Here is a 12,921-nt window from a genome sequence, read left to right on the forward strand (position 1 = left end):
TATCCTGGCTGTGCCGATTTTTGTTGCAAGTGAATTATTTGAGCTTCTTGTAAGGTTAACAGAAATGACTTATTAATCAATATTTAATGGCATTCAAGTACTCTGCTAATTAATACAAATCTAATGATTAAGCTATAATTAACACAAAATGTCACTTAAGCTTGATATGCATCAATGTTGCATGCATACAGAAACGTAGCTTACCTTGTTGTAAAAATCAAATGCAGGTTATGGTATCTCTCAATCTTTAGGATTAACCTTGAGAGGCTGCTGCTGCTGTCCCGGAGAGCTCAATGGGCGCCACTGGCTGCAAATATTTTAGAGTTGCTGACTTGCAGCTAAACTTCTTCCTTCCACAGTCATGCAATACACATACATGCCATTTTTTCTCTATTTGTGTCTTCTCAACTATACCAGCTCAGCATAGGAGTTCAGGTCCTCGACTCTACAATTTCGCAAAGTTTGCCTGCAATTAGACTGCTCACCAGCAGCATCTGAGCCAGTACTGCCAGCAGGAGACAGATGAGTGCAACTGTCACAGGAATGTAAGCATTGCGATGGTTTGACTTACAAACCAATCAGTCTGAGTCAGTCATGCTGGGCAAATTAACTTCTGTGAGCGGCAGCAACTCCTGACCTGGTACAGGTAAGCCTGTCTGAAAACTTTTTTGGAGACTAAAATGAGCAGAAGACTAAATTTCACTAGCCAATTTTGGCTGTATAACATATGTTGAGTAACTGTGTCACATTCCATACTGGTCGTTATGGTTTTCCTTGACAGAATCAAGAAGAAATAGCATGTAATTTACATTATTAGCATACTGTGATAAAGACGGGGATTCTAAGACACCAAAAGTTGCTTTCAAGATAGTGAGTATGGAGGAAGGACAGCTATAGGCCAAAAAGAACAGGTAGATGCCAATACGAAAGATTATCTCTAGCCAAGTGTTGAGGCCCACACTAAGGGTGTAGCTCAGTTGGGTTCTCCCCAGAAGAGGGCAATGCAAGACTGAATAACTTTCACACTCATGGCTGAAACTATTCAGAAACCCTTTTTTATGCTTTAGGTATAATTCCATGAGCATGATAACTTAGAATTGTGCTTTTATTGTTAACAGTATTGCCTTCAGCTGACATTAACATTGTCCAGTGCAGGTTAACAGTGTGCATCATCTATTAAAAAACCAGAGCACCAATATGTTATGCTATTAGTAACAACAATCCACAGATACACGTGTATCTCCATTTTCTCTTCCTTGTCTCCTTGACAAACACAAGGTATTATTTCTGGTAACACAAGTCAGTGGAATAGCACAGATTTCTACAGGCCATACTTAAGCATAACACATCTCAACTTGTGTGTTCTAAAGAATTCTCTCTCTGGAAGGTTCTCTTAAAAAAAAAAAAAAAGATGACAAGGCAAACATAAGCTTGATGTGTTCTGACATCTATTTTGGGGACCTTATTGCCCAAATAGGAAAAATAACTACGCCACTGAGTTACTTCAAAATCTGCACTTCATGGAAGCAGTAACTGGATGGAACAGGAAGCACTGAACACAATACTTATCTACCAAATCTAGGGCTAGTGCTATGAGGCAAAACAAGCCATGTGTTCATAAGGGCAGATTTTTTTTTCTTCTTCTTTTATAAACAAAAACTGCTGATACAAATATATTCTGGAGCCAATATATTCTCCTGGCTTTATTTTTTCTGTGTGTGACCTCAGAGTAATTTTATTGCACATTAATGCATTTTAGTTACTTGAATGGTATGAAAACCACTAGAAGTTTGTATATGTCCATAAAGAAGACAGCAGTCAGTCAGTGCTTTGATTATGCAGTAAGTAGTTATGCACAGGAAAAGGAGTCAACACATTGTATTAGCTTGTACAGTATGTGTACAAGCTTGTATACATACTAGCTTGTATTATACAAGCAAGATACAAAACAGCCTATGATTACATGAGAAATTGCTCTATATGCAGAAGGAAACTGAGAGAGGCCTGAATCCTGCTTTTTCTTCCTTATATGTTACTGAAGTTCAAAAAGCCCATACAAAACCCTAGACAATTAGCAACCTGATTTGGAAAGATGTTTTTACTTCCTCTACAGACTGAAACAAGCCAGTAGAGAGACACGTCCCCAGAGGACTCAAAGATGAATCCTAAGAAAAAACACAAATAGTGACAATAAGAATTTTACTTTCTTTTAGTCCAGCACAGGACACATGCTACGTTCATGCAGCAGATAACAACTGCATTACACATCATTCATGGACCTGCTTTTCAAGTTATTAAGAGTGCATACAGTTTGAACTTAAACTGTTCAGTAATACCCGCAGTAAGTCACGTTTCAAAGCTCACTTAAGATAAGCTGCATTATTTCTGGCTACTGTCAAATTTGAAGTAGTGCTTTACAAAGAGATGCACACGTGCTTTTGGCTTCTGAAAAATCCATTCATTCAGCAAAGCTTTAAAAAATAAATAAATAAAAAGGACACTTTGAGGGTAGATTTTTCTTTGGTAGTTGAAGGCAGATTCCTAAACTTGCAGCTCAGAACCAGAGAACCACTACTGATGAATGCTGACTGCTGTCATCCTTAAGCTGAGGATGCTGCTCTTTATGAAAACCTGCTACATGAAGAAGTGTTGGAAAGAAGCTTGAAATAAGTACGTGATACAGAAATCTCACAGAACATACATGGGGTGGAGGCGAGACTGCTGTGAAAAGCCTGTCACTGTTTTCCCTTCAGTTTCCCTCCTTTTATGTGAGCATTAAAATATCACCATATGTTTTTGGCACAAAATATGTATTAAATTAGCAAGTTTATAAATTCTTAACATTTTCAGGAAGGAAGAACAAATGAAAGTGTCCAAAGTTTACACTGTAACAATAAGTATCTCCTCATTCCTGCCGTTCCTATTGGTTTGCCAGTGTGCTTCTGCTCAGTCCAAAAGTTTCTGCTTTAAGGCTGTTCTTTATCTCCACTCTTCGAGCTGCTGGTTGGGATTTTTTCAAAACTGCAGGAACCTAAGCAAGATACAAAATAGTCTACAATTACATGAGAAATTACTCTATTATGCAAGAGAAGGAAATCAAGAGAGGCCTGAATCCTGCTTTTCCTCCCATTTTCAGTAGGGATGTGACAGATACTGCTCTTTCAGAACATTCCTCCAAGACAGTACACACTGCAGTTGGTCTTGAGCAATGCTTGAGGACAATCATGTTACTTGTAGCCACAGTTAACAATTAACAATGAACTACTTCCATCTGCCTCTTAATGGCAAGAGAGGAGAGGGAAGAAAAAGAGCCTAATCTGGGTCTCTCCTTCCTTGGTCACCTGTAGGAACATAACTTTCAAATCCACTGCTACTCAATTATTAGAGAGTAGAATACAGACAGACAATACAGTCTGCCAACTTTTGGCAGCAAAGAGTAGTGAACAAGGAAAATGACTCATACAAATTTTTTCTTTTCTGATGACTGCCTCCTTGGAAATCTTCATACATCTTGGTGACATATGGCTCTGCGATGCCATCAGCACGAATAGCAAGGACAGCTGCCTTGCATGTGAGAAGCCACTGCAAATTTCTAAGCATCGGGACATCAGAACCACAGCACCATTCTTCAGAAAGATATTGCAGCTAGTACTTGTCCTTATCTTCCTTTTATCTTCATCTCTTATGAGAAAGGGATCACAGATCCAGTGATAGCATGCAGGTGGGAAGAGGAGAGCAGCATCCCTTATGTTGCCCACTAAGAAGAGACTGCTGCAGCAGCTGAGAAGGCAGGTTATGTCTGTTTCTCCCATAATCCTCAGCTTCCCTCAGGCTCCTACACAGAAGTAAATAAGGCATCTCTCAAAAGCCTGCAATATCTTACTGCTCAGATATACTGCACAGCATTAGGCTTTCCACCTCATTCACTCCAACCAGGGAGACCCTTTTTCATCAAGTCAAGGGGCAAAGACTTAGCTTAACTCCTCACAAGCTCTACGATCCACCCCTCTACAACTGCACATTTCTTCCTTTAGAGATGAACTGCATACACACTCTGAAGCAGAAATCCTAGGCAACCAGACATACATGAGGAGGTAATGAAGGTTCCAGGTGCCGCCCGAGGAAGGAAAGCAAACGCCGCCATATCAGGCCACTTCCCAGGAACATAATCCCAGTCACCAGCCAAAAGATTCTGGGGTCCTAAAAGCAGAATGACACCATTAGTAACATAATTCCCACCTCAGAAAAGGAATTATCCAAAGAAAATCTTTCACTCCCCACCAGCGTTCTATTCCTTCATGTGAGGAAAGTGGTAAACTTATCCTTAATAGCCAAAATACACCATGGAAAAAGGGCTGTTTCATAGCAAAGCTATTTGGAAATCAACCCAATGTGTTTTTCAATTGTCCAATGCAGCTTTCCTTCCTTCATTGGGAGTTTGGAAATTCCACCATTTCTATTTAACGTATTTGGGAAAGAAGAGGTCTTTCTAGTTTTCCTGTTGTTTTTTTAACGTCTCTTTTCAAACAGCACATACAATTGCAAATACTATCACCAGTCTGGGAATAGCCACATAACTGACAGTACAGCATTTCCCTCTGGTGTGCTGGGATGCCTTGACAGACAAGAAGGCTAAGCTGGGCACTTCAGAAGCAAAGGCAATTGTTAAAGAAACCTGAACACTGTTTTATAGTCAGTCCGTATTTATGCATACTTCTATTGCTTCTTTTTCTTGGATACAGACAAAAAAACCCTGTAATATGGTGCTACAAGCCATGAAATAATTTGCTTTCAAAAAAAATGACGTGAATTACTGTCTTAAAATACCTTACTTTGCACACTAACATGTATTTCCCTGTGGCAAAAATTGAGTCTTACTGAATGTAAAACGCACTATAAAAGCACGGAATGAATTTTATGTCACTGAGAAAAGCAACATTCATTCCTTACCTCTTCAAGAGATGACTCCAAGTTCATACCAAATGCAACTCCTATGAGTCCGAAGAGTGAAAGAGAGAAAGTCCCCATTGTCAGCTGCAAATTCAGTCTCATCATCACATTACGGTGGCTAAAGAAGGAAGAAATATCTGAAAGGGGAGTCCAGAAATTATCTGTTGCATAAACTCTTAAATTCCTTACAGCACGTATCAAAAATAAACAACAAAAAGGCATGCTGAATTTAGGCTGCACAGGACCAAATCATGAAATGAAAGTATAAGGAGGCTTCCACTTTGACACTGCTGCATCAGTATACCTCTAATACAGAAGGCTGTGTAACCATCTGGATACTTTCTGGCATCACTTGCTTCTTAGAGGTACATGCACAGAATAACAAAATTCCAAGGAACTCCTCTCTCTTTCCCTCACTGCCAGTTAGCTGAAATTTACGTGAGTATTCAGTCAACAAAAGGTTTGTTATTTTGCAAATTAATATGATTACAAAGAAGCAGAGTAAGTAAAAGCTGCAGACTATAATGTTAAGCTTGTTCTGAGGAATTCCATTTTCAGCTCTTCCCATAAAGAATTTCCGTGGCTTCCTGATGCAGCATCCACCAATTATTTCTACAGATAACTCCTCAGTAAAGAGGAGAAAGATATCAGAAACTAACCTCAAATACAATGTGGCATGCACTTCCAAGTGCAAGCAACAATTATTTTCCAGTTAAAAACTAATATGTAGTAAACACGGTAACGCAGCGAAATAAATGAATCATTCATTCTTGAATCACTGCTGAAGATGATAATGCAACTTGGACTGCACATCTGAGTAGCCCAGACTGACTCTCATTTAAATATGAATTTCAGTTCTGCTTACTGCGAGTCCATTCAAACCCTCCCAAAAATGGAATTCTCCACCCTTCAGCAGTGATTTGAGAAAGGACAGGCAGCATTCTGTTCAGCTTTTGTCAGTCCAGCAGACAGCACAACTAACCTGTCCAGGTTGATAAATATTATACTTTCTGAATCATCAATCAGTACTCTGAGCTCACGAGCTTCATTTGCAAGATCTTCTGCCTGCCTGTAATAGTTCTCCAGCAGCAACTCCATTTCTTCTGCATGGTCAATCCCAGATGTGCTCTCCTCACTGTGAAAAATAATTTATATTTTTCTAGTTAGACACGTGCTGTACCAGAGTGTATTATCAACCATTAAGATGAGACCCATTAAAGAGTTGTGAGCAACAGTCAAGAATGCTATCTGACACCAGACCTCAAAATCCAAATTTTTAGACTGAGAAAGGGGCCTTCTCTAACACGTACAGCATAAAATGCTTTCCCACCTCCCATCAGCTGACCAGTACAGGCAGTCAGTTGTTTCGAGTTAGCATTTGATGTGCTCAAGGCACATATAACAACATGAAATCTAACTTTTTCGTATATAAAGTTATGAAGAGCTGACATTTATGAAAGGAAATAATTTCTTGGTGCCCTCAATTGGTGGAAGTTAATAATGGTGCAGTCAAAAAGTCCAAGAACTAAAAAACCAAAGTCAGCAAACGATTACACGGTAAAGGCTGTGATTTGGGTATGCATTCAAACAATTTAGTTGCAAATTGTTTTAGCTATACTTAGTAATTATTGCACAACATTCTTGTGAGCATGAAGCTGCCTATAAAGGTGAATGCCAAACAGATGCTGCTGCTGTCTTAAGTGAAGTCTGAGCGACTTGGATGTTACTGTATGGTCTACGATATGAGAGTCCAACCTACTGATGTGCCTGGGCCACACTGAGTGAAGAGGAACTGCCTTGGGCCACGTGCAAAATATATAATATAGTTATTGCATATAAGTAACAAAATATCATTTTGTCTTTTTTTATTATTATTAAAACATCTAAAAAGAAGGCAACAAAAATGTGAAAGTAACAATTTGGACACATGTGGTCTAGAATGCCAAGGCAGCAGCCTTCTCTAGAACCACAAGTTTATGGTGGTGTGCTGGATTCTTTACCATACAGGCAAAAGCTGAGGTACCCAAGATCCAGAAGAGACCAGAAATTAGCAGAAAAGCCAGGAAGGGATTTCACCTTCTTTTTAACTTTTGTGGAATGGCTTCTTTTCTCTGAAGAGACTAAACTTTCTATAGAATCCAGAATCTCTTTCTGGTGTTGTTGACACTCTGAAATGGTTTTCCAAGAAAGTCAGTGGTATATCTTAAGAATCAACAACTCAAGCTCCCTGGAGACCTTTAACAGGGTCCCTTGCATCTTAAGAAGCAGAAATCTTAAGTTAGCCAGGCTGATTTCAAAGTCCTACAGAACTAGAGGGTCTTTTATCTCACACAGAGGAGCTAGGTTGGGGATTTGAAAGCATCAGAGTACTATCTGCTATATTACAGATCCGTTTCAAGTTCCTATTTGATAAGTATCTTTATACTGGTTCATCTGTGTGTGCAAAAAAGAAAACTATAGCCATAAAAACTTGAAAATGAGTGCCATCTGATCTGCATGCAGAAATTAGACTCCATCTGTCTCATAAATCTTTAACACACTGCTGTTCCTCACAAAAAGATAGGATGTTTGCCTCATCTTTTCCTTCCGTCTCAGCTCATCATTTCTGTTCCAAAGGACCTCTGAAGGCACCAACATGCCTACTACGTGTGTTCCTTCAGACCTCCTCAGATAGGCTTCTTGATTTCACCACATATCACACATCCTTTGTGTCCTGGGGTCAAAAGAGCTGCCCACACACTGCCAGTCTGCATGCAGAGACATTGTTTGGACAGTATTTGCAAGTGAGCCTAATGCATGGACTGTCTCACAGCATCCTGCTGCATGGCTCCAGCGCTCTTCACAACCTCACGTCACCTCTTGTAGTCTCATTCAGTGGCCACATCTTGCAGAAAGTACTTCACCTTTCTCCTTTCGTGAGAGTGCATGGTGACCTTAATATCTCTTCTTGATGCTCCCTACACATTTTGACTACGAGATTTGCCAGCAGCTCACATGAAGACCAAACGAGGGCTGATAGCAAAAGGCAAGACAAAGACTTAGGAACAGCCTGGAATTCAGATGCATCACAAGTGCAAACCACGTCCCACTTCCAGGATACCAGTTTTCTATCACATGTTTAGCCTAAGCTCTGCAGGGCAAGAAATTTATTTCCTGATTTCACACAGTACTGTGTGAACAGTATCAATATATTCACATACAGTGTGTGCTTAGGCAGAAGCATTACTCAGCAGTTCCTCCAAGGACCTGAAAGGTATTTTGTCTACTTAAAAAGATAATGTCTACGCCCAAGATCTAAAAACTGTTCAGCCCAAAACAGTGGAATCTGACATTCTCTGTCTTCTTCCTTTTTAGTTTTTGTTAAAGTGACTTGTGCTGCTGCTGATGCATGTGATCCTTCATTAGGACTTGAGAGAGTGCAAGTTGTGTGTGCATTTTTCCTGAAATTAGGTGCATTTACACAATCACGATTGCCCTGAGGCTTCCCTCATGCCAGTTCTGTTAATGAGCAATAAGCTGCAAGCAAGATGTTCAGAACACTCGTCACAAAAGAACAGGTGTCTGACCTGCTCAAGTTTTAAACACCGCCCCTTTGTTTTGTTGGTGAAATCAAAGACAGCTCTCCCAGAACTCGTTCATTTGTACTGAAAAACAAGATCTGCTTTTTCTTCTTCTGCCATCCCACGTACTAGATGCACTGGCCTGCAATGTCATGAGCTATTTGAAACTATGCTACTGGAGCTCTTCTCCAAAATGGTGTTTAATCATTGGCAAGCATTAGGGCTTAAAGAAAACAAAGAAGTCTTTTTCTTTCTTTTTTTTGTTTTGGAGGTGAACATTCTGATCACTATTCAAGTTCTCCTTAAGCAAAGCACACTTTTTCAAAAGTATCTGGTTTCACAATATACATACAATACTTGTGGATCAGTCCATTTAGACAGACAGAGCTCTTCAATTAATTCTTCTTCATCTAAGATCTCCAGAATTGTTTCTTTGAAAACCTTAAGGTCTGTTTCCAGTTCTGATAAGCTGAAGAAAGAACAGGCAGAAAGTCAGTAATCCCACTGGCACCAACACACAGAGGTCATTTTTAGAAGAGACTGACAGCACCCTTGCCAGTCTGAATACTCAGGGAAGAGTTCTTTAAAGGGTTTTGAGAGCTGCTCTAAAAAAGCTTTTTAGAGACCATACGTTGAGCAACGGCAGCAATCTGAGAATCAGAGAGCTACAAACACAGCTGAAAGATTCAGCTGGTTTTTCCCCAATATATTTAAAAGAAAAAAAAAAAAAGAGCACTCTGTGAGCAAGTAGGAAGTGCATATTTGCACTGACCATTAAGACAGGCTAATACATAAAGATACCAGTGAACTAGTGTTAGTAACCATAAAGCACAGAACCGATGGCTAGCTGGTTTTACACTATGGAGATTACAATGATATTTTGTTTTACTAGGTGTTATTTTGTTCTCTTAGATGTTATTTTGTTGTATTAGGTGTGTTACTTTAGAAGCTTGACTGTACTTCTGACAAACCAGAACAGATTTTCTGTTTTTCCCCGCATCACTAAGTACACTATACTGTTTTTCACATTTACAAGATGCACAACACAGCATTACAGTAAGCTATGAAATTCATAATAGGTATCATTTTTCTAACATTATAATTTTCTATGGTCACCTTCTAGTCTCTGCATAGCTTATTTACCTCTTGCCATTTTGCAGGAGAATGTGGAGTTTACTCCTATCCACAGACAAAAGCTTGGGATCCACTAGAGCTTCCAGTGTCTCAAGGATCTGAGGCTGCAAAGTATTAAGTCTCCCTTGCAGTCTGCTGATCTAGATAACAACATGATCCTTCATAAGAATTAAAGCAATCCCTTCAGAGTGGCTTGGGCAACTGGCTCGACTGTCTAAACACAGAATTCACAGTAATTGGCAATTAATATAAACTACTTTCAAACACCCAGGCAATACTTGCTGCATGGATTTCACCTGCAGTTTATCTAGAAACGTCACATTACTATTAGCTAGCATAGATTCTAAGGGTAGCTTGAACTCATTGCCCAAGAAGCCCTCAGTGCTTCTGCATAACATTCTATTTCAACTGTAGCACGTCCTCAGAAAGGTACTCTAATTAGCTCTTTGTTTTTCCACGCCATGACGAAGCTATTGCATCCATATCCAAGTTGTTCCCTCACTGAACTTTTCAATTAGCACTTATTAGAGGAGGAAATGGAAATACACAAAACCTTAAAAAACACAACACCCCCAGCGACCTACAATAAGCATGGAATACACACACAATTATGGATGTGTAAATATTAACATAGGAAGAAAATCAATGTCTTTCCTATGAAGCAAAAGCTTCAATACAACTTAAAATGCAGACAGCTCACCCGGTACTGCAGTATTGCTTCTATGGCTCGGAATTCAAAGGGCAGAGAATATGTAACTAGTTGACCTTCCCCAGACAGCTGAGATGTCAGTTCATTGAAGAGCCATTGCTCCAGATTTAAGTTACGATAATCTAGTACCAGAAGAAACTCCGGTGTTATGACAGCCTTCAAGAACTGAAAAAGACAGAATACATGTAGAAGTCTGAAGAAAAAAACCAAGCCCTCTGAAGATTTCAAATCTCATTGTTATGCAATCTAGACTTAGATTAAGGCACTCCTCAAATAGCTTTTCAGTCAGGGAAATAACAGAATCTCACTAACTGTGAGCTCCCAGTGCACTCCAGATTGTTCAAATCCAACCCTGCACTAATGGGGTATGGTCAAGGAGGCAGAGCCCCAAAGACACATTTGCTGTTGGATCAGAAAGCTGCTACAAGAACTGCATAAGGATATGCAAGGCAAAGCTAAGATGGTTCAAGTCTACACTGGGTTGCAGGGAAGTCATTACCTCCATTCTCATGATGATCCTGTTGTTCCTAGTTGCGATGCTCATAAGGTGCTGAAATCTTAGATCTCGAGCTTGAAGACCCAGTTCCTGGTACAATTCTGTCTTCTTTTTCTCTGTCATAAAAATATTTTTATATGAAGATGTTTAGAGGACAAGCACGTATGCCCTGAAATTGCACTTTAGTCTGTTACTCAGTCCCACAAAACAAAAAAAGTTGTGCAATCTTTAAAACCATTTTTATCCCACTGATTCCTCAATGAAATTCATTTTTTATGAAGTTCAGAAGATTGCATCTTGAGTGGAAAGAGAAAAATTATAGATGTAAATAAAGAAGGACGCCGCAATAATTAATAAGGCGTCAGAAGTGAAGTGGCTGGTTTGTGAAAGCACAAGTAATTCCATAGGAGGGGAAACAGCAGAAAAGGAATAGGAAAGCAGCATGCTGGTTACACAGCAGGAAAACAACGAATGACCCTCCTAGGATGGGCCATACACATTACTTTCAATCTGTTAATTATAAATATACAAATACTGAAGTGATGAAGATGCTACGAAAACCTACAGAAGGCAGCAAAACAGAGGAAGCATTGAAACAAATTAATAAACAGTGAAGTAGCTTGAATGGGATTTTCTACCCAACAAAGATACTTAACTGAGTTTTAAGCAAGAAGAAAGAAGAAAAAAAAGAAAACACAATGAAAACTCACCAAAAAAGGTAGCATTCCCCTCTTTGTCAAGCTTCATCTAGAGGAGTGGAAAAAAGGGGAAGATACTCTATGAAGAATAACTAACTTTTAATATTTTTCTGTACTGTTCATCTCAACTAAGATTTTGCAGCCACAAATTGCGCTGTGTTTGTGCATAAAACAAGCGTATGAGGACCTTTACACGCAAACCTTGGGAAGGTGGCAATTTACAGAGGATCAGAGATGCTTCAGCATAAAAGGACACCTTATGCTTCGGATTATGGTACTCATGGAAATAGCAAGATATGTTTTAAGAAAATTAAACGTAACTTTTAAATAATAAAGAAGAAGGTAAATGTGGTAGCCAGGCCCTATGTCTGTGCCAAGTGTTGCATTCAGTTAGCATCCTTCTTAGCATTTGCCATTTATTCATTTCAGACTTTTATCTCCCGGCAAAATTATTTTAATGAGAAAATTCAGGCTTAATTATAGTTTGTTCTCTTGCTTATAAGCCATGCAGCTTAATTCTTTAGTAGTGGCTTCAGAAATCAAACTTCTACGACCAAAACACACCTAAGCATACACTCCAGCACAGCTGCAACACAAACTGCATGGCCTCACGGATCCATATGCATGGATCCATATGCATGGATCTCTCAGAATGCCTGCACAGGAGCCCTTGCCTATAGAAACTGCAAACAGCTGTCTCACTTTGAGAAGCTTGTCTGCCCCCAGACCCTACCTTTGGTTAGGCTTACAGTTAACGTGACACAGGAACATTTGTGAAAGCCACCAAGTAAGCCTCACCAATAACGGCAGTACTTCTTAAGGGCTTATCTGACTTGACAAATAAGGCAAGAGAACTTGCAGCAAACGCTTTCTCTTGGAAATTCATCCCGATGGAACCACAGCTGGTCCTCAAATCAGAAAATAGCTCAAAGCAACCGGAACATCACAGAAACACGGAATGCTGGAAGGGACACAAGGATCATCACGTCCAACCCCGATTCCCAACAGACCACCCAAACCCTACGCTAAGCCCAAACGTTTCTGCATCTCGCAGTACTTTTGCTAACCGCCTGCACTTACCACTGCAAACACAGGAGATACGCTGGCTAAAGTGGCTTGAGAGGCTTCCGTAGTGAAACGCCGGTAGAGGTTACCTGCAGAAAGACGAGCCGTTCCGCCGCCAGCACTGCCGGAACCCGGCACAGCTCGCTTCACCCGCCCGCCTCCCCGCCGCCGCTCACCAGTCCAGCGCAGCCCCCGAGCGCCCGGCGGCGCGGCAGCCCGCAGAGCCCGGCCGCAGCCCAACAGCAGCCCCGGGGCGGCCCGCAGGCGGGACCAGCCGCGGGGTCGAAGCGGCAGCACGGCGCGGAGCAT

General features: G+C 40.4%; 1 protein-coding gene across 1 annotated transcript; it reads right to left on the reverse strand.

Annotated features, from left to right (window-relative positions):
• Window positions 1–1,087: 1,087 nt before the first annotated feature.
• MRS2 (magnesium transporter MRS2) lies at window positions 1,088–12,921 on the reverse strand. Its single transcript, XM_042868935.1, has 11 exons — window positions 12,789–12,921; window positions 12,628–12,701; window positions 11,560–11,596; window positions 10,853–10,965; window positions 10,345–10,518; window positions 9,654–9,784; window positions 8,863–8,979; window positions 5,933–6,085; window positions 4,951–5,068; window positions 4,087–4,200; window positions 1,088–3,031 (listed from the first exon to the last, which is right to left on the reverse strand). The coding sequence occupies exons 1-11, from the start codon at window positions 12,919–12,921 to the stop codon at window positions 2,921–2,923; spliced, it is 1,275 nt and encodes a 424-aa protein (XP_042724869.1). The 3' UTR covers window positions 1,088–2,920.

The sequence above is a fragment of the Lagopus leucura genome, unplaced genomic scaffold, assembly GCF_019238085.1.
Source record: "Lagopus leucura isolate 7727_CA_CO unplaced genomic scaffold, USGS_WTPT01 Super-Scaffold_100002, whole genome shotgun sequence".
In the NCBI taxonomy this organism is placed as follows: domain Eukaryota; kingdom Metazoa; phylum Chordata; class Aves; order Galliformes; family Phasianidae; genus Lagopus; species Lagopus leucura.

Excerpts from the sequence above, each read along its gene's own strand:
- MRS2 (XM_042868935.1), bottom strand. The coding sequence starts at position 12,921 with ATGCTCCGCGCCGTGCTGCCGCTTCGACCCCGCGGCTGGTCCCGCCTG. Across the intron at positions 10,966-11,559 it reads GGGGAATGCTACCTTTTTTG|AGAAAAAGAAGACAGAATTG; the intron begins GTGAGTTTTCAT and ends TTTTTATGACAG. Across the intron at positions 3,032-4,086 it reads AACCTTCATTACCTCCTCAT|GTTCCTGCAGTTTTGAAAAA; the intron begins GTATGTCTGGTT and ends TATCTTGCTTAG.